A 27,448-nucleotide genomic window follows, 5' to 3' on the forward strand; every position below is an offset into this window, starting at 1 on the left:
TGCAGTCCAAATTATGTAAACACACTAGTGACAAGATTTAAAGCAGGTCAGCCAATAAGTACCAGAACATTAAAATTTTGACTCCCGGAACACTGAAAAATACAATTAATATTTAATTGCAATGTTGTTTATAAGTGCTGAATTAATATCTCTATAATATATGTGGCCTATATTTGCACGCTTTATTCTTTTGAAGGGAGGTTGGTACCAACCCACATATTCTTTTCTTATGTAGAGTTTGGAATTTGAATTTCCTGATATGAACATGACTGAACTTAAAATATTTCTGAAAACAGACAAATACATTCCTCTATTTGCATGAAAAAAAGTTACCGAAAAATTAACTGTCTATATCTTTCATTAAAAATAATCAGGCATACAGGTAACCTAAGTTTCCAAATGAGTCTTTCAACTTCTCTAGAGAAGATAATCCTTTATTTCAAAATTGGTTAGGACAATGAAGCTTATGAAATGTAAATTACTTTTGTGAGTGCTCAAAAATTAATCCTAGATTAAAAATACATTGAAAATGCTATTAGAGATGTCATGTTACTAATAAAAAACCAAGCTTTTTCCTCTATTTTCGGAGAGGAGACAAATTCAATTACTTTTTACTAACTGTCTGATGTATGTTCTTATTGTAATGCATATTCTTTCAAATGCTCCAAGTTCATAGTTGCTAGTTGGAGACAGTTGTATGGCTAAGATTTGGTGTAAGATTCGATTTTTTGTGAATATGCAACAAGTTATCAAGGCAGTAGCCTATGAAGACCTGCACACCTTTTGCTTTAGGAAAACCAGTTAAAACTTTATGAAAGCCACTAAGATGCAAAACTGTTAACATCCACTTATTTTTACAGCAGAAATATCAGTCTCTATTTACAATTAGGCAAATCAGTCATGATGAAGTAATCTTCTGTCCAGCATTTTCCATGAGAAATGAACCCCAAGGGGATGGATCCCAAGCCAAGAATTTTTCCCCTTTAGAAGACTCAGATGTCTGTGTGATAGCTGCAGTGCTGCCAAGGGCAAGCATTCAAGGGCACATCCAGTCCAAGGTCCTTGTTCTCCTCTTCAAGGACTGTCATGGCCATTGGCATTAATATTTCAAGGACTTCCTCTAATTTCCCGTTCCTCCAAGTATAAGCATTAATCACCTAAGGAGATATTATTACTGAATAGTTGTTAAGCTTCTTACTACAGGAAATTAAATGGAATCATTGCTAGCCTCCCGCTTACTAAAAAGCTACACATAACTCCTTGCATGGAATTCTGTGTGAAGTTAGAAATCTTAAGGTTAGTAAATTTTCAATTCTTAAGCTCTTGTCCCTGGGTATTGTCTTCAAATCCAGCTCCATTAAGCCTGGTAAAGAAGAAACAGCACCACTGCCAACACATATATTCTTTACCATTATTCCTTCTACATTTAGGGTTTTGGGTTTTTTTCTGCCACCAGTTCTTGCAATCTAATGGCTACAACAGAATCTTTACTTTCACACACACAGAAAAAGAGTTACTAGAGATCACAGTTTTGTGTCAGGAGAAAGGGGAGGGGAGAAGAGGGACTCAGAGGCCTTGAAAATGTGAAATTTAAAGGCTTAAAATCTATTTTAAGGTCTCTCTTGATGATTTTGATTTAGACAGAATTAATTTTTTTCTTTTTAAAATATTGGAAGTTGGCATTACTTTTATGCTCAATGAGCATAATCCTGTTTGGTTTTATATATGCTCTGGTAATAAAAAGCAAATTCAACTCCTGATGAGTAAGGAGAATCCTTGACTGTTCTTGTGTTGTTAAGAGCAGTGGAGCCCAAGCTCCAAGCAGTATACACAAAAACTAACTCAAGCATCTGAAAACCAGTTGTCCTAAATCTCCTCTGCCTAGGTTGGCTTCTACACTGGTTCACTCTTGAGCAGCTTTACTAACATTACCTGCTTTCAATAGCTGCCCAGAGAACATCCTGGCCTGTATCAGGAACAGCGTGGCCAGCAGGTCCAAGGAAGTGATTCTGCCCCTGTACTCAGCGCTGGTGAGGCCACACCTTGAGTGCTGTGTCCAGTTCTGGGCCCCTCAGTTTAGGAAGGATATCGAGGTCCTGGAGCAGGTCCAAAGGAGGGCAAGGAGGCTGGTGAAGGGACTCCAGCATAAGTCCTATGAGGTGAGGCTGAGGGAGCTGGGGCTGTTCAGCCTGGAGAAGAGGAGGCTCAGAGGAGACCTCATCACTCTCTACAACTCCCTGAAAGGAGGGGGTAGCCAGGTGGGGGTTGGTCTCTTTTCCCAGGCAACTCTCAGCAAGACAAGAGGGCACAAGAGGTCTCAAGTTGTGCCAGGGGAGATTTAAGTTGGACATTAGAAAGAATTTCTTTACTGAGAGGGTGATCAAGCATTGGAATGGGCTGCCCCGGGAAGTGGTGGATTCTCCATCCCTGGAGATATTTAAAAAGAGACTGGATGTGGCACTCAGTGCCATGGTCTGGTAACTGCAGCAGTAGTGGATCAAGGGTTGGACTTGATGATCTCTGAGGTTCCTTCCAACCCAGCCAATTCTATGATTCTATGATTCTATGCTAAGGCTCAACAGCCCTTAAAAGGGCTGTCCTTTGCTGTCCCCCTTCTTCTTTCCCCCCCGCCCCCCTTGAAATGCTCATCATCTACCAATGCATTTTGAATACATTTAGGTTGAAGCACCTGAGGACCTAAGTTACGTGTATGTTTCTAGCTAACAAACATGCTTGAAATACTTGGATTAGAGCCTCCGTGACTGCAAGCAATTAGGATACAGCTAGCAGTATAAACATTTGTAATTATTATGCAGTGAGTATACAAACATATTCCGGGTTTATAGTAAGTAAGGCTGTCTGTCTGAATGCAATATACACGCACAAATATAATCGAACTGCAGCGTGAACCACAGTTGCCAGCTGAGCCAGGTACAGAGCTGGTTCATGGCCATGCCTGAGGTCTTCCTCCAAAGCAGTTCAGAATGCAGTAACCCACGCTAGTAGAGTGTGACTCTTTATTCCCCTCTAGTGGCTGGTCTGCATGATGGAAGAGGTAAAAGAACCAGACTTGGACATGTCAGAAGCTCTTGGTTCTGGCCCTGCTGCCACCCACACTACCAGAATGCCAACTGCATAGACAACTGCTCCTGCAGCCTGGCAGTGCTGAGGGGAAAAGTGGAGTTTTTAAGGTCTCTTAGTCACTACCAAATAATGAAATTGATATTTGTCTACCTTGGAAAGGAAGCAGAATGTAACTGTCAGTGTGGTAAGTCTTTTATTTAATTGAGTCCCTGAGTGTTGGTGTAGCTGCATATGAATCTGGCTTATCCATCTTTAGGAGAGTACTGAGAGGGTGCAGTGTAATCTTAGCTGGCTTCCCAAAAATGTCTGTCTGTGGTTTTCTGTACTGCACTTAAAACTCAAATCTCAGAGCACATTTATCCTTGAAACATATTTAATATATACAGTCAAGTCCTGCTCTATCATCAGAATGCTCATACGTACTGCTGCTTTCCCTTATATATGATGTTTATGTGTAGCCAAACAGAAAGAAAACAACTATAAAATGGATATAACTGGCAATAAAATCTTGAAAAACTAGTGATTTCTATTAATGGTTGGATTGGTAATATGATAATAACTAAATTTTTCAGGTTTAGACAGATTTTTTACTGAATAAGATGATAGAAGAGCATTTGTGAACACACTGCTGGAAGCAGGAAAGTGAACATGATGGATGAAAACAAATTACACAGAACATATGAGAATAAGAGGTAGTCACTCATCCTCCTTAAGCACAGTGTGGTTCATGAATCTTGGATTTTCTAGTGATTTGTTCTTGTTCTTATTGAAGGAGTCTGAGGATAATGCAAGCTCTTAAGTTCCCAAGGGCTCCTGCCCTGCAGGGAATAGGAAATGTTTTACCACAGAGGCTGAGTGTTTGTGGCCAAGATCACAATCTATAAAGGACAAAATATCCAAAACTTAGGCTGAACTCTCTAGGAGAATAATGATGCAAAGAAAGCCTTGCTCTTTGCAACAAATCTGAGTGCAGCTCAGATTTTAAAGCTCCATGACTCTTGGTGTGAAAAGAAAACCACAGAAAGGATATTCAAGGTTGTCTAAACTAAAACTGATGTTTGTGGGGATCTTACCTTGTACTAAATGGGTTTAAAAAAATCGCCAAATGAAATTAAGTTTACCAAATCATTGGCATGAGCCCTCCAGTGACATTACTCCCAGTTCTGTCTGACTTAATATGGGACAAAAGGTAAGCCGGGTATTTCAGTACAATGTACTAAAATGCTTCAATGTCTTTTGACAACATGCTATCCAAGCAGATCCATTTTTAGGGGAATACTAAATAAAAAGCTAGATGGCAGCTTTCTAGGTCAGGAACTGCTAGACCTCCATTATTCTAAACAGCTTGGAGCACTGCAATATTCAGCCTGTGTGTGTGCACACACGCAGGTGGTTTTAGAAAATTGTACAACAGGGATTTGTGAAGTTGCAAGGCTATGCCTTAGCAATAAAAAAGTAATGCCTCATGTATAAAGTGCAGGAACTCAGGGATTTTATTTTCCTGAAGGTAACTTCAGTTGCATTTTTTTAAAGCACAAGCATACGGTAACAACGTTGTTTAGTCAGCTATTGACTAATGGCTTTCTTACTTCTTCATGAAGCAGATAATGACTCTGCATAATATCAAACTCAATAGAAACAGACCACAGTAATGGAAGAAGAATTCTGTGTTATAAAGTTATTACATTAAAGGAAACATTGACAAAATTGAAAGCTTTACCAAGAAAATATCACTAGTTATGAGGAATACCACTTCTTTTAATGGTGCCTGCTTGCTCTTTTTTTTCCCCCCCTAATTGTTCTTTGAAAGGTTCTTCAGGGAATTTCTAGTGATGATTTTTGACAGCTGAAACATGAAGCACTTAATGGGAGCTACAAAGCCATGTGAAGGTCTGTAATAAATTCATATATTGTCACTATAGATTTCTCTTAAAGCTTAATGTCTCTTTTGCACTCCAGATGCCATCTCAAAAAATAAACTTCTGACAGAGCATATGGATCAAATATTCAGCTAGCAGGGAGAAAACTGTTGACTTGGCACTGGGTATTTGTGACCCACAGAGCACCTCTACAGACAGCCAAGTCATCAGTTTCCTTTTCTGCTAGGCAGTGGCAGCTCTGACTCCTGAAGAACACCTTCTTTGCATGTAAAGCCTGAGTATTTTAACTCCAGCAATGATGAATGGGTACTGCAATAGCCCATAACTTCGAAATTCAGTACTCAGAGTTGGAACTGCAGCAATCTTATTCCTGAAAAATGGATGGCAAGGCTGAAATTATGTAGAACCCCAGAATTACTGAATGGGCCTGTGCTGTAGTGAAGTTCTTGAAATAAATAACCCAAACCAGAAACAACCTTCCAAAACATGCATGCTTTTCTCTTGGTGAGAAGAGCAAAAGAATGAGAAAACCACCAATATACAATGGTAAAAAGCACAGAGCTCAGATATCACAGGTGCAGACAGATTAGTGTGGTCACAAATATTTTAAAATTAGGTCTATTCTTTTGTCCTTCTCCCTGTATTTTTTTTAACTTATGGTTTTCATTTTTAATCTGTGTGGTGCACATAATTTGAAATCAGGAAAACTTTCATTTTTTGATGCCTATGTGCAAGTTCTTGCACTCATTTCTCTTCTTGACGTTCATTCCTGAGTGTTACATAGTTGTGCATGCTGTATACTGTTCCCTAAGGAAAAGTATCTACAAAATGAAACAAGGGTCATAGCAAAGCACAATACAGAGATTATATTTTATTACTTGAGTTGTAAAGGTAATTTAGTGTTCCGTTGCTCATGTAAAAGGACTGCTGAGATTAATATAAATTTATGCATGTACCAATTGGTACCAATCTAAGTGTTTTTTTTTTAAATCTGTGCCACTTCAGTATTAAAATGAAAGTTAATTTTTAAAAATCTCCATTGATACCAATTTAAAAAACTAAATTATCTTAATTAAACTTACAAAAAATACTAAAAGGAAAGAAGAGACATACTCAGCTCTGTGTGCATATTTGCAAATCACAGCTATTTATTGACAACTATCTTAGTGTGGTTTGTCTTAAGCCTACCAGAAGTTTTTCTGCTTTCTTGGAAAAAAAGGAAAAAATGCTAACAGTAAAGTTCCTTTCCCTACCTTATTGTGTCACCTGAACACCCATACTTCAGCACTCAGATTTCTGCTGGAGAGCTCCTGAGGACCTTCAACTTGAAAGCAGTTAACAGGAGGCACTTGGTAAGGGACTGTCTGTGTTCCTGGCTCCCTGAAGTGCCTAATCTGTACCAAAGGGTAACCTGTCACTAAAGTTTTATGGGAGCTGTGGGATTATGAAGTGTGCCTGTTTAGAAAGCTAATTCTGCATGTGGCCTTGGAAGCTTTCCCAGCCACAGGAGGATTGCTAGTGTGTCTCCCAAGCCAACTGAAAAGTCTAGGTTATTTGTTTGGGTGAGAGATAGGATGGAAGAAAAAGGTCTAGGGAAATAGGAAGCAAAAATGACAACAGATAGCAGAAAGATCCACCATCCTTGGAGATATTCCACCTGGAAATAAGATAAGCCACCTGGAAACTGCTGGGCAACCAGGTCTAGGTGCTGCTGCTGTAGGAGGGAGGGTTGAACCAACCTCAACCCTTCCAACCCTAACCATTCTGTAATCTGGTGGGAAAAAATAACCAAAATCACAACCAAGCCCCAAAATTCTGACGTTTTAACAGTAACACCCAGCTAGCTGCTCAATATACAACCACAGACATTTATGCTATCCTTAAAGACTCTTTCAGTCATCTCTCTTTTCTATCTGTGTTTCTGGTAGTCTTGTTTATTTTCTTCAGTCCTCTGGTTGGTCTACATAAAGCAGTGATGGTTGGAGGGTCCTGGTGCAGTCAGGTCCCAGCAGGTCTGGAAGTACTGCTGCTTTGAAAAGTCAGGCTGTGTAGGGCTACAGAAACATACGGTTTCATTTTTGGATCATGGGAGAGAAGCATCATTTTGCTCTTTTGGAGCAGTCTGGGTCCTGGTGAGATGTGTGAAATTTTACAAACATCCTCATCTGATGGGAATCGTTAAAGCCACTATAAAGAACACTGGCAATTACCCTTATGATTGTATGCTCCTCATTAGGCTGATTAAACTAGCTTAGCACCATATTATTTAAGTGGCACCAGGCAAAGCAGCTGTACTTTGCTGGGGACGATATGCCACAACTCTGAGATGATATGAATTCTAGAAGATTAACAACACACTAAAAATCCAAATTAAAAAGGAACATTTTTTTTAGTGTCTACTATGGAGAATAAACACTGCCTCGCTGAGACTGGGATGAGCACTGAAACTGAGCCTGTACCAGCAAAACCATTAAAGAATTCTACAAGCTATTGCTTATGTCACCCCATGCACGGCAAACTCTCTGTATAATACACTTAGATCTGACCTCCTTCTAGGTAAAGGCACAAGTTTTAGGTCAGAAAGGAGGACTTTGAAGTCAAGCAACTGCCAATAGCTGTGAGAGCAGAAAACACAATCTTTTGACTCCTGACAAAGTTAATCTTTTTCTTTAACAGTTTCTGAATCAGGAGAAGCTTGTACTCTTGCATTTGCAGAAGACTGCTTGATTGGGAGCAGGCAGCCTGATTCAGAAGATGTGCTGAGGGTTCCAAATATTCTTCAAAGCTGTTTTGTGCTTCTAAAAAATTGTTGTGAAAAAATGTCTTTTTTTACAGGTTTTATTCTTTTTTCTTTTTTTAAAGAGGTGCATGCTGCTACAGCACAATCAGTTATTGCAGGAAAACAGCAGCATCAAATTCCAAGAAGCATGCTTTTGTTTGTTCTTCTCCAAAGAGAAAAAAAGAACCTGGTTATGATCCTGCTTCCATTAAAGGTAGGGAACTAATCACTTGAAGTGGAGAAAGGATAAATACTGCTTCTTTGGTGTAGCTGCTAACTCACTCGCTACTCCCTGAAGCCAGATGGAAATGTCTCATTTACTCGAGTGGGTTTTGGGCGAGAGCCCTTGGTTTGTTGGAAGGAACTCCACACAACCTGCGACCAGGGTGCACCTGGAGATAGCTGCTTGAATTACTAAGATGCTTGTCGTCGCTAGTTGGGATTTCACAGGCATCACAGGAAAGAGAGCATGTTAACATTTAAAAATAATCGAAACAAAAAATAAGGAAAAGCAGTGGCTGTAGCCTTTGCACCCCTAGTCTCTGCTCGCTGAGTGACTCATTTCACTCCTCCGCGACCCTCCACACCTGAAGTTTTCGAGTGCCGGTCAGACCCCTCACGGCGGGCAGCTCACCGGGGTGGCTCCCGGCCAGGCGGGGAGCCTGGCAAAGGGCCGGCTCGCTGGCACTGCTCCTACAGAGGGGAACTCGGCGCCGCTGGGGGAGAAGCGCGTCCCCGGGAGGGCAGGGGAGCGGCGGCAGAGGGAAGGAGGCAGAGCAGCCCCCGCCTCCCGCCCGCTCTCCTCCCCCTTCCCTCGCTGCCGCCTTTTGTGCGCCGGAGCCCGGGCGTCAACGGGCGCCAGCGGCCGCGGCGCTGCCAGGAGCCCCCGGCTACCGGCCTCGGGCGCGGCGCTGTGGCGAGGGCGGCAGCTGGAGCCGCGGCTATTGCCGTAACCAAGGCGCTGCCAGGCACAGGCGCACACAGACACCGATCACGGAGCGGTGTGGGCTCGGGGGCCGCCTTTGCAGCTCTTCTCCCTGCACCATGCTCCGCTCCGAGCAGCGCCCGCCCGCTGCTCCCTGAGGGGAGAGAGAGCCCGCCGCCGCCCCGCGACCGGCGCTCGGCTACCGCCCCCCCGGTTACCTGAGTTAGCTCCGTCCCGGGGACTTTGGGCTGCCGCCCCTTCGCAGCGCCTCCCCGAGCTCCCGCCGTGGTAGCCCCTGGGCGGCGGGGGAGTGAGCCGCCAGCAGCCGGAGGGACTGCAGCCGCCGCCGGGGAAGAGGAGTTCCAGCCCCCGCCTCCGGAGCTCTTGATGGCGTCTCACCAGCAGACCAGGATCCAAGCCTACCTGGAGAAGAATAAGATCGGTCCCCTCTTCGAGGTAAGGTGCGCTCTTGCCGGCCGGCTCCTCCGCGGCGGGCAGCGGTGGGGACGGGGGTGCCCCCGCGGTGTCCGCGGCTCCCCGCGCAACACAGGTGAGCGCAGGGGCGAGGACGAGGTGGAGGCGCCGTCTGCCCGGCCGGGGAGGGGACGGCAGCGCCGGCACCCCTTGCCCTGCCGCTCCTCACCACACGTGTACCCCCCCGTCCGTCCTCCGAGCGTGGGAAGTTGGCAGCCCTGCCCGGCCATCCCGCGACGTGGCCCCGCTTCTTTGCTCCTCCACGGACGCGCCGCCCCCAGCTTCACCCAGGCGGGCCGGGAAACAGGTGCCCCTTCGCCCTCACCCCCACTGCCCTGGAAAGAGCCTCCGCCTCGCCACGGCGACCGCGGAGCCGTGCGGTGATGGGACGGCGGTCGGGCGGCGGGGAGCCGCGTACCAGCTCGCCTTCCGTGCGCGGTGCGGGGGAGGCGGCGCTCCCCAGCACCCCCGTCTGCAGGGCGGCAGCGCTGAGCAGCGAGCAGCGGGGTTGGGCTCCCCAGGCGCTGCCCCTCCGTGACCGGCCAGGGAGGATGGAGAGAGGGAGGGAGGGAAGGGAGAAAAGAGAGGTGGGTGCTTCCCCAGCGGGACATCCACCCGCCAGACCGGGCACTCGGAGTGGAATCTGTCCTGCGAAAAGTCCTTGTCGGTGGTGTTTTCTGAAATTTTTGTCTGCGGTCATACGGAACCGTATTTTTGCTGCGGATTTTTCTTGGTTTTACAAAGGTGCTTTGTTTGTGAATGCACAGATGTGCGTATGTCACTGTTTCTGTGCGTAAGCTATGAATACTTAAAATTTTAAAGGGTACTAGAGCAGTCGTGACTATTACCATTTTGTCACCCTGTCTCTCATACGGTTTTTACATCTAAATGCACATACATTATACTTTGGCGGTATTACCCAAGCTGCAAGTCTCCCCTTTTCAGTATTGAACTTGTTCTCAATCAGGCTTACTACGTATGAAATATGTTTTTTTCTGGTGTACTATATGTTTTGGGTAACATTTGCCAACCCTTACAAGTAAGGCTCAAAATTTTGTTTGAAAACAGTTCTCAAAGGGTCAGTTTTCATATTCTGCATGGTCTGAGGCTGTTGAGTCAAATTATGCTGTCTCAGTGTCAAAGGTGTTAGGTTCATTTTCCCATAAATAAACCCCCACTTGATGGAACTGTCACTGGGTTCTAGGGAACAGCAGGTGATATTTCTAGTTCTGGATTTCATAGAAACGTTTGTGTGGTTAGATTTCTGAATAAAAGACTCTTCAGTCAACACAGTTGCTAGGGCTGTATGCGTAACTGACTCCTGTGTATTTAAATGGGAATTAAGGGTTGTTAAGGAGTTAGGTCCTTGACAGCTGTCATTTTCTTCTACATTTTCTTAACCCATTGATTCACGCATTTAAATTCAAAACTACTTGTCATCACTGTTCTGAGTCACCCTGTTTTAACCTAGTTTCTCAGTAGTGTAAGATACTCATCTCCATTGTTTAAATAGCAAGGGGCTTTGGTTATTAATAATGGAGGAAAAAATGAATAAGTTGTACTCTTTACATTCTGTTTATACATCACTAAATATCTCACCAATCACTATAATGCAGGAATTTCATAGTAATAGAAAGTCTGTGGAAGGTTCTTTGTGTAACCTTGCAAGCTGTCCACAGGTTGTTAATGCACTCCTGTATTCCAGGAAGACTTTTTTGTGTGAAATCAACTTAGACCTGAATACTAGGGAGTAGATCTAAGATACAGGGTTGTGGCATTCATATAGCTGTTTAAAGTTATTTTAATGCATAGCACTGGAAGGAAGAGGATCTTAATTATAATCTCCTCCACTTTCTGATGGCCATTTAAAAATCTACTTATAGATTTCATTTTGGTGTTGTATATTTTGTTCTCATTGATTTTTTCAAGATCTACACCCTGCTTCATCTTGTAGGCCTGTGTAAGGGGAAGATACGTATTTGAAGTTGACATGAGCTGATCACATATTATGCATCGGGTGAAGCTTATGCTCTATACGAGTATTCCTATTATACATGCATTGTGTTGTGTCAAGAGTACAATGTGTTCACAGTCAGATATATTCACTAATTCATCAGTTTTTCATGTCTCTGAAAGTTCTGACACATTGAGAACAGAGATCTGAGCTTTGTCTTTCATTCAGGAACAGCTAGCATTTTCTTACACCACTTCTGTTTCTGATGCTAATTAATCATCACTTGTCATGGATGACAGCCATCTTTTTTGCAGCGAGTACTAATTTTCTAATACCAAGTCAGAAGGAATACACTTGAATCCAGTTCTCTGGAGTGTTATTTGCTGAGCAGGTCAGGACTATAATTGTACAGTATATGCTTCAAGCCAACATTTTAGAGAGTGCATAAAATAATATTGGGTAATGTTAAATTTCCAGGGGAGAGAGGACATGAAGGCAGGGGTGGTGCTGCATAAACAAATCGTATTGCATACTTGCATAGTGTATGATCAGAGGACTTTACACCTTAGATCTTAGGCAATTGTGGAGGCACAGTTAGCTGATGGCAGGGGCAATTGGCAGTTTCCTGATGGAGTGTGATTTCCCTGCATTACAGTCCAGAGTAGTAGATGCTGTTAGTTGCTCGCTGGTGATTTTGTTCCCGTTGCTTGCCGCTATCCTGGTAGTGGCTCTTTTCTCTGTTCTCTCTGTTATTTGTGGCTTTCTGTTACTGTGGTTAAGGCTTTTTGTATTTCATTAACCAGCAGTACTCACCTAAGAACATCTGTTCTTTTTGACTTAATTTTTTTTTCCACCTGCAGTGCATGCTGTGTATGCAGATGAGTTCAGTTTCATTTCTTTGCTGAAGTTTCATATAGTCTGAGCCTTGAATTAGTTTTCTAATGGGTATAAAAAAAAAAATGTGTTCAAAAGAATTCTAACATGTGAGATGCAGGAAGACTATAGGCCTGATTAAAAAAATTGTTTCCATGCCTATAAAGAAAGGTAGCAGTGACCTGGAGAAAGAAATAATGAGCTTAGGCTGACTCAGCAGGCACGTCTTCTACTGACTACCAGTATCTGTTGATGGATATGAATGAGTACACCCCAGATTCACCTGATTCCAAACATGTTTATGAGTTAAATTCTTATTTGTGGCTTCAAGGTGGGAAGGAAGGTGGGTGGGAATTAATGTGTACATCTGAGGCTGTGTCAGTTTTGAGAATAAAGGCAGATTGCAAAACAACATTGATACTTTAGCTTCATTTCTCCCTGTAGAATGAAGGTTCAAAAATCGTGGCTTTCAGAATTGTTTCTTTCCTACTGTTTCATCTTGCAGTTGCCTAAGGTTTTGGCAGGTAAAACTTCTGTGAACCTCTAGGTCAACTTCTAAATTTTTCAGGCCTTGCAGGTGTTGGTAGTGTTAATTTCAAGGTCTTAGATTAACTCCTTAAGTTCTGTCACGTTTCATGAGCTGGCTTATCTTGTTCTGTGTTGGCTTTGTGTGTTGTGGTTTTGGAGGCTTATTTCCTTCCACTTTTGTAAGTTTAGGCATCTTCCTGTAGAAGATTATTGACATCTAAGAATTCTGTGGTAAGACATCTAGTTTAGATTTGAGGAATGCCCTTTAGGAACTCCTGTCTTCTGGGATTTTTATGGTAACGCTCAGCATAACACTACCTTTTTTTTTTTTTTTTTTTTTTTTTTTTTTTTAAACATTTAACTTGGAATGTCACAAGACTTCTAAATATGAATTATTTCTGTGATGGAGTCTCACTGTTGTGGGTTTCTTTTCTTTTTTTTTCTCTCTATCTTTCTAAAATGTGAACAGGAGGTGTGCGGCTAAAATTGGCTAGGACAGAGTATTCAGAATCAGCACCCACTCATTTCTGTCTGAGTGAAGTATTGACCCACTTTGCATTTCAAGTATTCAATCCAGCAAATTCTTTTTGTGTGCTAATTATCTCAATGAATAATGCTGCTGCCTGAGAGTATACATACATCTAGGCTTCTGTATGACTGTATCTCTTCAGTCTCCAGTTGTGTTCTCATTTGGGCAACCTGACAGTTTCTGTGAATTTGAAAGCTGGATCAGCACTCCTAAGAACAGATTGCAATAAATCTTCAAGAGCTCTGAGATATATTTAGTGTTTTGGAATTTTCTTATTTATAGAACTGCAGCTAAAAAGCATCTGGCAGGTACACTGCTGTTATGCAAACCAGAAGATTGTAGTTTCTTTGAGTTACAAAAAAGCCAAAACAACTCTTCTCTAAATAAGCATACCATACACTTGTTTACCTAAGAATTTGTCTTGAAGTAATGTGAATGACTTAGCAGCTGAGTTCATATTATAATACTTACCTTGTTTTATTGTGGTGGACAAAATTCCTAAACCAATTATAACAAGAAGCTGCTTTTTTTGTTGTTTTGGGGTTTTTTTGTTTGTTTTGTTTGGTTGGTTTTGTTTTGCTTTTGGTTTTTGCCTCATTTTTCATTTATGGTGTGTTTTTTCCCTAAATGAAATAGGATTATTGATATCTATTATGCACTGTCTTGCATTATTTAATTTAAATTACCTTAAATGTTAACACATCCTAATGCACCTGTTTCCATTGTTGACTAACAGTGTTTATAGTACACCTTGTGACTGAGTTAGTCCAAGTTTGAGAAGGAGTTTGGACCATCTTCTGAAGCAACACTTACTCTCCGTTCTTAAATACAGAGATATACTGTAGGCACACTTTGAGTGTGTCGTTTACCAGTTTAAGATTCCTCACAGTACTGAATTATGTTTAAGCTGCAATGTTTTCAATGTGAATGATAGTCATGCTCTCATAGAACTGTTTTCTTTTGAGCTTGCCCAAATAATCTTTTATTTTATTTTGGGATTGTGCTTAATTGGTTAGATGCTATTGCTAGCATGAAAGGGTTTATAGTCTGGATGATGTGAATTTAAATAGAGAACCATTTAGTTTCAGGTAGCTAAGTGGAGTCTCTGGAAGACAAAGTTTTTCATTGCTTGGACATCATGAGCATCATTTCAGATACTGATTACCTACCCAATGACATTGTTTCAGCCTAGCAGTCCCTCTTCCAGAGGAGTCGGCTGATTTTCAAAGGATGTGTGGAAACCAGCAGTGATCTAGAAATGCCACAGTGTTACACAGTGGGGGGGGTAGAGAATCTAAGTAAGTTCTGGTTTTTTGGGTTTTTTTTGTTTTTGTGTGGTTTTTTGCCTGCTACAGTAGGACTTTGTGGTAGCTTTGTGCACTGAAGTAGAGGACATACTTAGGGGAAATGAAAATCAAGTGGAAAAAAATGGTGCAGCAATATTGTTTGCATTTCAGAGAATTCACCATTCATTCTGATAGTTGCCTTGGTAATGTTGCCTTTAAGGGAAAACAAGTGAGAAACCTGAATTAAGACTATGGATGGATCCTTTCTCGCTAACAAACAGTTCCATGAGCAATGGCTTTATGCTTTTTGCTTGGGTTTTGTGGTGACCAAATAGATGACAAAGTTGTCAGAGTTTTCCCTGCAGATAAGGCATTCATAAATCTTCTCCCCTGTGGATTCTGGGTTTAAGAAAAGATGATGTTCCGAAATGAGGAAAATCATGTTTTCGCCTTAATACCTGACTAGGTAATCTTTGCCATTTGAAAGAACTTGCATTTTTGTCACATCTGCTCCTCTGGGTATTTGTCTGAAATTAGTCAAAGGTTTAAAAAAAGTAGTTGAGAGTTAAAAAAATACTGGAAAGAGACAGTGAAAGAGATCACAGATATAGTATGCATTTGTGTAGTTACAAATATAGATGATTGTCACATAAGACTTGTTTCCACAGTGGCAAAAATGTTACTTGTTACTTTCCTGGAAGGGAAATGTGGGCTTTCTTAGTTACTTAAAAATAAATCCTTCTGGACACTAGACACTCAAAGAAATAAAAATATGAGTTGTAATCTTTACCTGAAAGTAATAATTAAGTTTCAAGATCTGCATCTAAGCCACAGAATGATAAAATGAAAGAATCATGATAATGTCCTTCTGTTACATTAACTTTTTAATGTTTTTAAGTTCTCAAAATGACAATTACTTCATTTCCTGGGAGGAGGAGCAGGAGGCATAACTAGCTTGCCCTGAAAAATAGTTGGGAAAAAATATGAAGTAGTTGTCAACTGACTTTGTCTCACCATAATGCACCAGCAGAGCCTGGCTGCTCACTGCTAAGGTCTAGAGCTAGCAGATGTTCCCGTATAAAATAAAATGTCATGAATCTAATGTCTTTGCTCTAGGAGATCTAGAACAGTGATGATTTTGAATTTGTGTCTGGCAGCCCCTTTAGTAATGAATCAGTCTGGATCAAAATAAGACCATTACTCTGCTCTTTTTTTTTCTTTGTGTTTTATCACATTATGAAGTCTCTTCCAAGTTTTGCATGATATTTAATGCATGGTGCTAATTAAGCCTGAACTAAGCCCTTCAGCTGTCTTGTTTCTTTTGCTTAATCCAATCTTTGGTATAAAGGATGAATGTAAATGTCAAATATTTTTTTAAAAACACCTTTAATGGCTTTAACTTTTTATTTATTTTTTTCTAGTGTGTTGTTTGTTCTTACTAATGTATACTTTTCCAAGAGGGCTGGATGCTATCTGTACCTCAGCACAGTCTCAGCCTTCTGGTGATTTTGAAGCTTCTGAGAAGGAAGGAGCAGCTAGTACCTTATTCCGCATTTCTTCCACCTGTGATATGCTTCTTTATGCTTCTGGAGCTATCTGGTTTCTTATTTATCTCCTTTATCTAGCATTTTCTATAAAGATACACCTAGAAAGACACCTATTATTATCTCTTCTTTTGAAAGTGTTACTTTGTAAACAAAGTGTTAAAAATTGAATTAGAAACATGATATTTAAGAGCATGTTAACATCATGTTCTTTTAAAATTTGCCTCTAATCTTGAAAATCTAGTCAGCAGTTGTTCTCTTTTTTTGCAGTGTCTTTTTTTCCCCTCACTTGTACTTTATATTTTTTTTGCACAGTGATAACTTGCCCTTTTTTTTTTTTTTTTTTTTTTTTTTGAGGGCTAAGTGAGATACTTTGTTACCTCTGAATTTGGGAGATGTCATGAGGCATTTTGATATTCATCAGCATTTGCAACAAAGACTACCCAAACCCTTTATTGTTTTTAATATCTAGATTAAAATGAGGTGTCACTGACTGTACTCTGTATTATCCCCCTTTCAGAGATGCATACTTTCTTTTTCTCCTGGCTGTGAAGTATGAGAGGGGGTTATCTTCTGGGTTAAGATCCTTCTCTACCTGAAACCAGTTCAAACTCAGCTAAGGGAAATCAATTTCAAAACAGAATTGTTAGGAAACTGTTGGGTTCTTGATTTAAGGCAGTGTGATGTTCCACACATTACTGAAGGTGATGAAAAGCAGCACTCATTTGAGAGGTGGAATCAAGGTTCATGAGTTTAATACTAGAATGTAGATAAAGAGCATGATGACTTGAAATGTACACCTATGCTTTGCCAAGACAACCAAGTGTTCATATCTGTTTCTAGTATAGAGGGTAATATCCTTTTAAAAAACTTGAAACAGTTACATTTTTGATGACCTAAACTTTCATGTCAGGTACCATATGCTATACTTTTTTAATTCCTCCTTTTGCTAATAATTCTCACTGACTACACCTTTTTAGTTCCATCCAAAACTGGTCAGGCAGTGTCAATAGGCTGTAGTAATGATGCCCCTCTAGTTTTATTCTTCTGTTGCTTTGGGCAGTTTTCTTTCCCTATTCACATAGCATTCAAGAATTATCTTTATACTAGACAGAGTTTCTAGTGAAACACCTCAATTTTGAACATAAATTTCAATAGCAGTGTGAGGAAATGTGTTACAATTATGTGAAAAGCCCATATGAAATGAAGAATGCATATGGACTTGCTTACCCATGCTTGAGATATAGAAGGCTGTTTTACATTAGCCTCCACTTGTAGCATTTCTGTCAATATGGAGAGTGAAAACTGTTACCTTCTTGTGTATTTAAATGAAGCATCCGTTCTCTCTCTCCACGTTGCCAGCTCCCTGCAATATTCAGTGAGTAAAATCACTATTCATGTATGAGATTTCTCTATAGTAGCTGGAAAAATATGCTTATCAAACCCTTTTGTTGGCTTTTGCAGGAACTGTTTTCTGGGACAGGAATCATGAGGGTTTGGGTCTTTCGTTGGAGCTGTGTTGGAGCTTTTTAAAATCATTCCTCCTCTTGTAGCTCCTTTTATTCTAGACATTGGTGGATTAGTACTCAGAACTGCAGGCTGTGAGGCTGATTTGATGGCCACTTGCTTCAGGTCCTGTTCATCTTCCTTTCTGGCTGCCTGTTTCTGGTTGTCTTGTTGCAGTGAAGTGGCAACAGTCTCATACTGCATTTACCCAGTTTGGGAAGATAAAATAGAAGGAAAGGAAATCTGCAATGAATTGAAAAGTATTCAGTTGGTTTAGCTTTGTGGGTCACCATGTGGTCTGATGGGGAACCGTGGCATTGACTCAGCAGGGAAAGGGTAGGTGGACAGAAGGTGAGGTGAAGGAGAGAAGCCCAGCTACCTTTCTCTCTGGTAGCAAGCTGCTAGATGGGTGTGAATGATCCCCAGATTACTTCAGGATTTCTAACTGCTCCAGGAGACTGGGTACTTAAGTTAGCTTCAAATGGATCTTGCCTTTTGAAGGTGCAGTTCCCCATAGGTCAGAAGAATCTCATGGAGCCCATCCCATCCCAGACCCTTCTATGAAGTAGCAGAAAAGGGATTATAATAATTACGGGGGGATGGCCTAACAAATTTAGAGGGTGTATACATACGTGAACACTCTCAGAACAAACTGAACCTGAAAATTAGAATGTTTGGGAAATGAAAGGGGATGGGATGGCAAAGGTTGCTACATTGTTAGTGGATATGGGGGGGGTTTGTTTGTTGGTTTTTTTTTTTTTTTTTTTCCTTGTAGTTTCAGTCCATACAGTCTAATTCCATACGTGGGATCTCTACTATCTTTTGAAAAGAAAGTTTCTAATGCTTGTGGTTGCTGAGAGAGAGTATAACTGAAGGGTGAGAAACACAGGGCAAATACAAGAAAATGTAACTTATGGTCTAAAGAAACGTGTGTGTTTTGCAGCATCTATAACTCATACTTCTAGTACATGATCTTGACAATACTGCTTGGGTATAGCTTTGCCAGGGAGTTAAAGGTGTCCTTAGCACTTCTGTTAACACTGGCTGCTGTGCCACAGACTCCTTCAGCAAGACTGCATCATGCTCCAGTTTGATAATCATTGCATCTCTACTGTCATTCTTGTGCATGAAGAGGTAAATTGATGATTCTGAAGGATTCCTCTGGTTCAGGTTATCTATTTCAAAGAAAGGAATTCTGAATGACAAATTCTGAGTTTTGGTGCACTAATGCCGAAAAGCTGCTCTGTATTGTTGATAGCAGAATTTGTCCTAGAAGCTGTCTCTTCTGGGGACTTGGGAGATGGTTCACAGAACTGAAAAAGAAGGGTAGTTTCATCTGTAGGTGACCTTAGGAGAGAACCTGTGGAAGCAATCATGGATATGGGGCAGTTAGGAAGAAAAAAAAAATTACATGGATTCTGTAATAATTTCGTCAAGATGGAATTGGGGGCATGGGTGTGAATAACACCATAGTTTCATTTAAAGGAGAAGAAACAGGCAGGGTAAGATTACTGGATTTCTGTGTTTACTGAGGTTTCTCAGGCCTAAATGAGTGTGTGTGCTTGTAAATACGCATCTATATACAATGCATATAGAAGCTCTGAAGCATTTGAGAATCCCATGGGCACTGGGCAAAGATACCTGCATAAGTTTGGTAGGTTCTGTATGATTTTGTTCAGGTGCATTATGTTAACTGCACATGTCCTGGCCTGTTGGGCATGAGAAGCCCAGTACACTGGGCCTGGGTATTCATCTTCCTAAGCGTTCTGAAGAAACTTATTCTTCCTGCCTAACTAGGGCAAAACAGAGATGTCCAGGGAAACACAAACTGAGGATAAAACCAAGGTTTGCAGATGTGGAAGTTCTTCTGGGTGTGCCATCATGAAACAATGCTCATAATTATAGGCAAGATGAGTTCTGCACAGGATTAACCTTTGAAAGATGACAGGCTGCAACTTGGCAAGTGTCTTTTTAAGACACATCTTTTCCATGATATGGAGCTCCCAGGAAAAAAAAGAAAAAAAAAAAAAAAAAAAAAAAGAGAGAGAGAGAGAGATAAAAGTTGCTTTGGAGCATTTCCTAAGTGTGCCCTGGTTCAGGATAATGCCAGTAGATAAAAAGACCTGTAATAGTAATACAAAATGTAATATAATGAAGCTATTTGGAGACAAAGGCTGAATAAGGACTGACCAATACAGAGCAAAGAAGGGATACAAAAAGGGAAGACTGTAGTGCTAGAGTAACAGATTTAACTTCAATTTCTTATCCTGTGAAGGAGGAATTTCTGAAAGAAAAAGATACCACGAGAGAAAAAGGAACAAAGGTAAATCAGAATCTCCAGAGAATTTGTTCTTATTTTTTCCCTATGATAAAAGAAAAAAAAAAAAAAAGATTAGAAGAATCAAGTTGGCCAAAATGAAGATCCATATACCATTTACTTAAACACTGAAGTTCAGTCAGGAAAGGAAATAGCACAGTAGTTAGGGTACTGAAACTGTATCCAGTTGTCTGGCTGCTGTTCCTACTTCTGCGGCTGCTGTCCTGGTGCATTAGCCTGCATTATTCTGTTCTTGTGTTTCCCTTTCCTTTGTCTGTCCTGTTTATCTGCACAGAGACAGCAAACCCCTCTGGCTCTTACAGTCTTCACGTGGTTTAGGAGTTTTCACGGCAAGGCCCTGAGCTCATTATGGCCCTTCTGCTTCCTTTTCATGGTGCTGCCTCAGTGCCTGGTAGCTCTATTAATCCCATTAATTGGTGCCACACATTCAAAAAATTCATTTCTCCTCCCTTCTCCCCTGCTTCGTGTGGGGGTTCAGAGCACTGACAAGTCTCAAGGCTGCAGTGCAGTCCACGTGAGCCCGTTGTGCTCCCACAGGGATCCCTGCTCCAGTCCCATCTGACAGGAGGGAGCCCTTTCCTCCTAACCAGGCATATTCAGTCTAACATTAAATTAAGAGCAATCAAATCATTAGGTAGTTTTAATTGGGCAATCGCTGTCAGGGCCGGGAAGTTACTTCTCTGTATCAGAAACAAAAACGTAACACCAGTGATTTGCAGGCATTTTTTAAGAAATAAAAAGCACTAGGATAGAAGATTAATAAAGCTTTGGTTGATATTAAAACTAACTCTACAGCCCCCAACCCTATCACATCTAAAATTAGCCAGATCTCAGCTTCTAGAAAAGAAGTGATTCATTGCAGTCTTGATGGTAGATGGGTCTGTTGAGAAATGATGGACCTAACTACAGTTCTAGGTACCATTCACTTATCTGTCCTTAAAAATTACCATTACTACCCATTTTAAGTTTTCAGTCATTTGTACAGTAGTACTTATATAAATATTCACTTCAGACTCTAGGTTTCTTGTAAAATATACAGCTTTAGTCCTTTGTGTGAAAACCTAAGCCAGAGGACAGCCTGAGGATTTTCTAGGTCATGTCCTGGGTAGGTTAGTGAGGCCAAGCTGACTCGATCCATGGTGACAGTTTACATGGAGGAGATAGTCCAAGTGCAAATGACAGTTTTTAGAAATATTCCATATTTGTGCATGGGTCAAAATGATCTTGTTTGAACTAAAAAGTGATTTTATTAAGTTGATTCATGTGATATAATTATTAGAACCCTCCATTTTTTTTGATGGCTTCTTTTAAAATCACTTTTCCTACAATTTTTTTTTGCTTGGGAAAAAATATTTATTTGTTAGCTTCTATTTTTTGTTACACAGAGACCAATACAGATATTTTTTCTTATTTCATACTTAAAGCTTTGCATAAAGTAGAAATTGCTTCAATATTGCAGTCATATATCTAACATAGCTAATCTATAACTTACAGAGTGGAAAGTGTATCCTGCTTATGTAAGCTGATATTTATTTAGCTGCCCCCATTATCTCAGACCAACTTTATTTGTGGGTATGATATGATAAGTGTCAGCCTTAAGCCTGTGCAACCAATGGATTTGTCCTCCCAGAGGCCAAACAGAAGTGTCCCACATCCTCTCATTTCAGATATTTCTTTTCAGCTTGATATTGACATAATTCTCAGTTTTCAGCTGTCCTTTAGAGCTAGTGTCTGGGAGGTTTTTCACATTACTTACTTAGGTGAGGATTCTCCAAGGACTTGGACATGTAAGTAACTTTTATTGAAAAGAATAGCCAGTAGGTCATGGAAAAATCATGAAGTTAAACTGTAGACATCCTTCAGCTTTTTCCATTAGCATTTCACATGAACCTGCATTTGAATGAATCTTGCTTACAGCCACAAGTGCTGCGATTATACTGAAAGACAAAAGAAAGAGATCCAAAAATATGATTAACCGTAGTTGGACACTTATACTTCAGCTTAAGTCTCCATATTTCATATTTTGTGGTTGTCTGCAGGGTGCTGGATATACTACCTTAAATTCCCTCACAATAACGCATCAATGAGCAGATGTGAGTAGGTCTGAGAAAATAAAATTTATAGCCATATTTTTTTTGGAAGATAGGGGTTGACAGCGATGTACAACTTAAGAATTGGTAGAAATATCTTGTTGAAAAATACAGCTCCTTTAAACTTTTAAGTTGGATAAACTGAAATGTTTTGTTGAAGCAACCTGTAATATTTTTGTCGTTAGTTGCTTTTCAGCTAACTTCCTCGTTTAGCTGAAATGCTTAATGGATATTATACTTTGGATGTCTCTTAAGTTCCTAAAAGCTTTCTCTCTGACTTGAGTGTGCTGAAACAAACCAATAAATCCTGTGTGAAAAACATAAGCCTTAAATACCAATGGCATTAATTCTGTCCTCCCTCTTCATGGTTTTCTTTCACATTGACCAGTAGTGATGATAAATATAGAACATCCATATAAAATTAAATTACTACACAGCAATGCAGAAGTAAGACACATAGGATTTTTTAATTTTGTTTTGTTTTTTTTCCAGAAGTAATGCCAAAAAACTCCCGTGATGATGGATTTAAAAAGAAAAAGTGAGCATTAGTATTTGGGTAAAGCTAGATTATTGCTTTAGATTTGGCTGGTCACTAGTGGTGTCCCCCAGGGATCAGTGTTGGGCCTGGTTCTGTTTAATATCTTCATTGATGATTTAGATGAAGGGATTGAGTCCACCATCAGCAAATTCGCAGACAACACTAAGCTGGGGGGAAGTGTCGATTCGCTGGAAGGCAGGAGGGCTCTGCAGAGGGACCTGGACAGACTGGAGAGTTGGGCTGATTCCAACGGGATGAGGTTCAACATGGCCAAGTGCCGGGTCCTGCACTTTGGCCACAACAACCCCATGGGGAGCTCCAGGCTGGGGACAGAGTGGCTGAGAGCAGCCAGGCAGAAAGGGACCTGGGAGTCTGGATTGACAGGAAGCTGAACATGAGCCAGCAGTGTGCCCAGGTAGCCAAGAAGGCCAATGGCATCCTGGCCTGTATCAGGAACAGCGTGGCCAGCAGGTCCAAGGAAGTGATTCTGCCCCTGTACTCAGCACTGGTGAGGCCACACCTTGAGTCCTGTGTCCAGTTCTGGGCCCCTCAGTTCAGGAAGGATATCGAGGTCCTGGAGCAGGTCCAAAGGAGGGCAACCAGGCTGGTGAAAGGACTCCAGCACAGATCCTATGAGGAGAGGCTGAGGGAGCTGGGGCTGTTCAGCCTGGAGAAGAGGAGGCTCAGGGGAGACCTCATCACTCTCTACAACTCCCTGAAAGGAGGTTGTAGCCAGGTGGGGGTTGGTCTCTTTTCCCAGACGACTTTCAACAGGAGGGCACGGTTGTGCTGGGGGGTTAGATATTAGAAAGGTTATCTTAGGTTAGATATTAGAAAGAATTTCTTTACTGAGAGGGTGATCAAGCATTGGAATGGGCTGCCCTGGGAAGTGGTGGACTCTCCGTCCCTGGAGATATTTAAAAAGAGACTGGATGTGGCACTCAGTGCCATGGTCTAGCAACCGCAGCGGTGGGTCAAGGGTTGGACTTGATGATCGCTGAGGTCCCTTCCAACCCAGCCAATTCTATGATTCTATGATTGTATGATTTGAAAAAGAAGCCTATGAGAACAGTGTTTTCTGTCTGGAGATAGACTATTAAGTCAAATAGCTATTCTCAGAACCTTCAGAAGAGTGTTTAGCCAAATTTTGGGGCTGGGAATAGGTGAATATTTATTCACTAGAAAATCTGTATCTTATTTATGCCACATTACCATTTATATTCAGCTGTAATTAAACCCTAGATATAAACCCTTTTTCCAGTTTTAAAAAATTTGAGATAATTGGGAGCATTTAAGATGTTGCAACTAATAGCTGTTACACTGCAGAAGTGCTTGATTTTTTTTCCTATGACTACTTGTACACTGTTTTTTGTCTAATATTTGAACATACAAAGATTTAAACAAAATGGAATTTTGCTAGTCTTGTAAGTTCTTCTAATAGCAGGTAATAATAATCAAAAAGCCTTTCTCATAGTACCTTTTTGCCCTGCATTCAGTGGATCAGCAAGTTTATTTCTTCTGCTTTTCGATGCTATCAAAAGATTTTGTGAACCTGATGTATGTCAATAATATAATATATAGTTGTGGGAAAGGGGAATGCTTTGCATGCCTTCCATCAGCTGGACGATTTTTGCATTTGATCTCGTTAAACATTACTTTTGTATTTTATACAAAAAATGGTCAAATAATGACATTCAAGATGAAAGTCAAGCTGAACAAGTATACAGTGTGTTTTTAAAGGTCTGTGTGATTAGTGCAATATATGCAAAAATGACCTACAGTAAGCTTGAGCAATTTAAAACCTAACTTTCAGATGTTTGTGGTGGTTTGTTTTTTATTGATTTTTTTTTTATTTTTTTTTTTTTTTTTTTTACATTGAAACATATTTTTGTCATATTTTTCTCATAGGAAATGAGATTTGAAAAATGAACATGAAATTCATCCAAATCAAAGATTGAGAGGATAAAACCCAGTTGTGTCCAGGGACAGTTACAGCCTCAATGTGAAGCAGAGTCTGCAGCATTGGTGCAGCTGTATAGTGCTGAGTATTTAGAAATATGTATTTGGTATTGATCCATCTTCTCTGTTAAACACGTGCCTGGCTGTAATCCATTGTATCTAATATCTGTTGTATATTGTCAACAAGGTTTGACATTTTCCTTCATAGAGCACGAGGGATGCACTGTTCTTTCAGGTGTCTTTTGCTGAAGTGTCATTTTCTGGGCCACACTTTTGGCCATGATTTATAGGACATCCAAGCAAGGACACCCCAAGCAAGGGCCTGCTTTTCAGGACAGTCCCAGGCTTCTGCCTGAGGGTTGATCCACAGCTCTGTGCCATTTTTAGACGGAGGCAGTGACTGTCCCTTGTCAGGGCTCAGGCATAGCAATGAACTTGTTAGAGCCAGTGGGAAGCAGTCTGGGAATGCCAGGAGGTGGCTGGAGAGGTGTGGACTGTGAGCTGCTCAGCTGTTTGCAGTCTTTCTACTGTGCCATACTTGATTCTTCACGGTTCTTGTTGCACTTTAAAACTTAACACCTCAAGCCTGGATGGTTTGGGTAAAAAATGAACACCTGTGTGTCCTTTCACCTGCGTGTGCCTAATCTTCAATTTATTATTTTGTATTAATTTTTTTTTACTCTGATGGGATTGTCATTTTCAGAAGTTTCTCCACTATGAGTGGTGGTACTATCTATTTTAACTTGATTTGAGATAAGGATATTATCCATGAAGGCAGAGCATGTTAGAAATGTTAGAACTTTGAAAATAATATTAAGGGAAAAAAAGATATCATTAGAGCAGTTTCTCTGTCATCTTGCTCGCTGATGGGGAAAATGATACAAGTGATTTTGGCTTAGGTGATGGATTATAGAAATGGAAGCAATCATAGGTGGATTTTACTTCCAACTGAACTGGAATTATTGATGTGTCTGTCCACTTGGGGCTGAAGATAAACTGATAGCCTACAGGAATAAAATAGTTACCAGCATCATGTGGTGGCATGTAATAGATGGCAATATGCAAAATGCTGGAAGATCACCTGGAGTACAGAAAAAAAAAATCCATCTTGGGTTTTTATTAGTTAACACATTTATTTACTTACTGTATTGTTATTAATTTATGCATTTATTACAAAATTTTTTTGTTATACCCATGGGCTGATGCCTTTTGCTTAGCAAAAGATTCCTGTATTTAAAGGTACCAATTATTTTCATTGGGGGCTTTGCCTTTTTAAGTGGCAAAGTTCATGTGTATATATAATAAAGGAAAACTTTATCTACTTCTAAATGAACACAGAATAAAGTAACTCCTAACATAAGAGCGTTACTTGTAATAGTAAATGAGATGTTATAAATTTTCCCTTGCAGTTAGAAAAGCAGTGAGTGTGAGCTGTGTCTAAACTGACTGGAACAGCACTGTGAGCTCTCAAAGGTGTTGGAGAGCTATCAGGTGTCTGCTTGCAGAGTCTGCAGTGGCTCTGGTGCTTATTCTGACAAGATATTGGGCATCTTGTGTTACCTGTGAAAGGCAAATCAATGTGACCTTTCCTTTGGGGGGAAAAAAAGATACAAGTAGCTTTAAGTCAATCTATCAACCATATATATATGAAATTGCCTTTTGTCCTCTTGAAATGCTATATAAAACCTACTTCTTAGGGATTTCCGGCCACATTTGCAGTATATAAATTCTGCAGATACAGAAAAAAACCTTTGTGTTTTGCTGTGGTGAAAATTACTTTCTAGGTTTTTCTATGGCAACAGATTCTAACCTTTGCAGTTCAAAATCTCTGATGTATTGATGCATATTAAACATTTAGTTCTGTTTAAAAAGCTGAAAACATCATTGGTCTGAAGACTTATGAGACCAAGTCAGTCTCTCACAGGTAAATGCAAGGCAATTAAGACACATATCTGAATAGATATTCATCTCTTCAAAGTGTATGAATAAAACTTGTAATTAGACTATTGCCAACAATTGCTTAGCTGCTGTACTAAAGGTACATTTCTAAGTGACATGATTTAAGTGAATTCTTACAAGCAGGAAGCATCTGTTGACTTCATTGGAATTTGTTTAGTAATCACTACTAGAGCAAATTTGTTTAGTAATCACTACTAGAGCAAATTTATGGCCGATTTAATCAGGGTAATTAAATCTTTGTTTAAAATTCCCTACCCTGGACCCTGGTAAGTAACATCCTCCATTTCATATCACTGTAATTTCTGGTTATTATTTGAACTTTCATGTGAATGGATAAAAAATTCTTAGTCAAGATTTAAAAAAAAATGAAAGCAATTTTTATAATTTTATTTTAATGCCTTAAAATTATACATAAAATTTAATAAATGGCTACACAGGCTGGGCAGCAGAACTTTAAAACATTTTTATATTTGCCTTTCTGTATAACTTGAGCGAATGTAATTTTGTAATAATGCAATTTTAGTTGTATCCATTTTCCAAAGAAGAAGTAGTATTATTGCCCCTTTGCAGAAAATGCAAGAGCTACAATGAATTGTTCCAAAAGTTGTCAGAGCAGAGTGTTTGCTAATGGGCACCTGATAGATCTGAGTTTTAATTTTTCTGCTAACATGGTCTTGGCTGTGCATCTGGTGGCTGCGAGTGTACTTGCTATGCTGGAACCAATGAGCAGGCAAACCTGTATGAACAATTTTAGTGAAGGATCTAGGATCCAGAAATACATGGCCACAGCTCACCCAAAACTACTGAGTGTGCTTTTCTTTCCTTCTCTCATGCTGTGTGGGTGACTGCCAAACAGTTCCCAGTGGGAAATTCCTCTAGTGCTACATGCTGCTAAAACAACTCGTAGTGACTTCTTCTTGATGTTGTTTTTGGAAGATCATTGCTCCTTGCTTGAGTTCCACCTTGGATGGCATGTTTTGGCACACAGTGGGCATACATAAATAGAAGTGTGAAAAAAAAAAAAAAAGGCATTTGGAATAAATTCTTTTAAACAAAACTTTTAATGTTAACTACATGGGTGTGTAGTGAGAGGACAACGGGCAATGATTTAAAACTTGAAGAGGGGAGATGTAGATTAGATATTAGGAGGAAATTCTTTAGTATGAGGTGGTAAAACACTGGAACTAGTTGCCCAGGGAAGT

At 40.4% G+C, this 27,448-nt stretch overlaps 1 protein-coding gene across 1 annotated transcript in view; it reads left to right on the plus strand.

The window, feature by feature from the left end:
• Nucleotides 1-8,465: 8,465 nt before the first annotated feature.
• Nucleotides 8,466-27,448, plus strand: part of C2H8orf34 (chromosome 2 C8orf34 homolog) — a 158,190-nt gene continuing 139,207 nt past the window's right edge. The window contains exon 1 of the mRNA XM_071737739.1: nt 8,466-9,124. Coding sequence (XP_071593840.1) covers nt 9,056-9,124 — 69 coding nt within the window. The 5' untranslated portion in view covers nt 8,466-9,055. The remainder of the gene's footprint in view (nt 9,125-27,448) is intronic.

Source organism: Heliangelus exortis, chromosome 2, assembly GCF_036169615.1.
Source record: "Heliangelus exortis chromosome 2, bHelExo1.hap1, whole genome shotgun sequence".
NCBI classification, from domain to species: Eukaryota; Metazoa; Chordata; class Aves; order Apodiformes; family Trochilidae; genus Heliangelus; species Heliangelus exortis.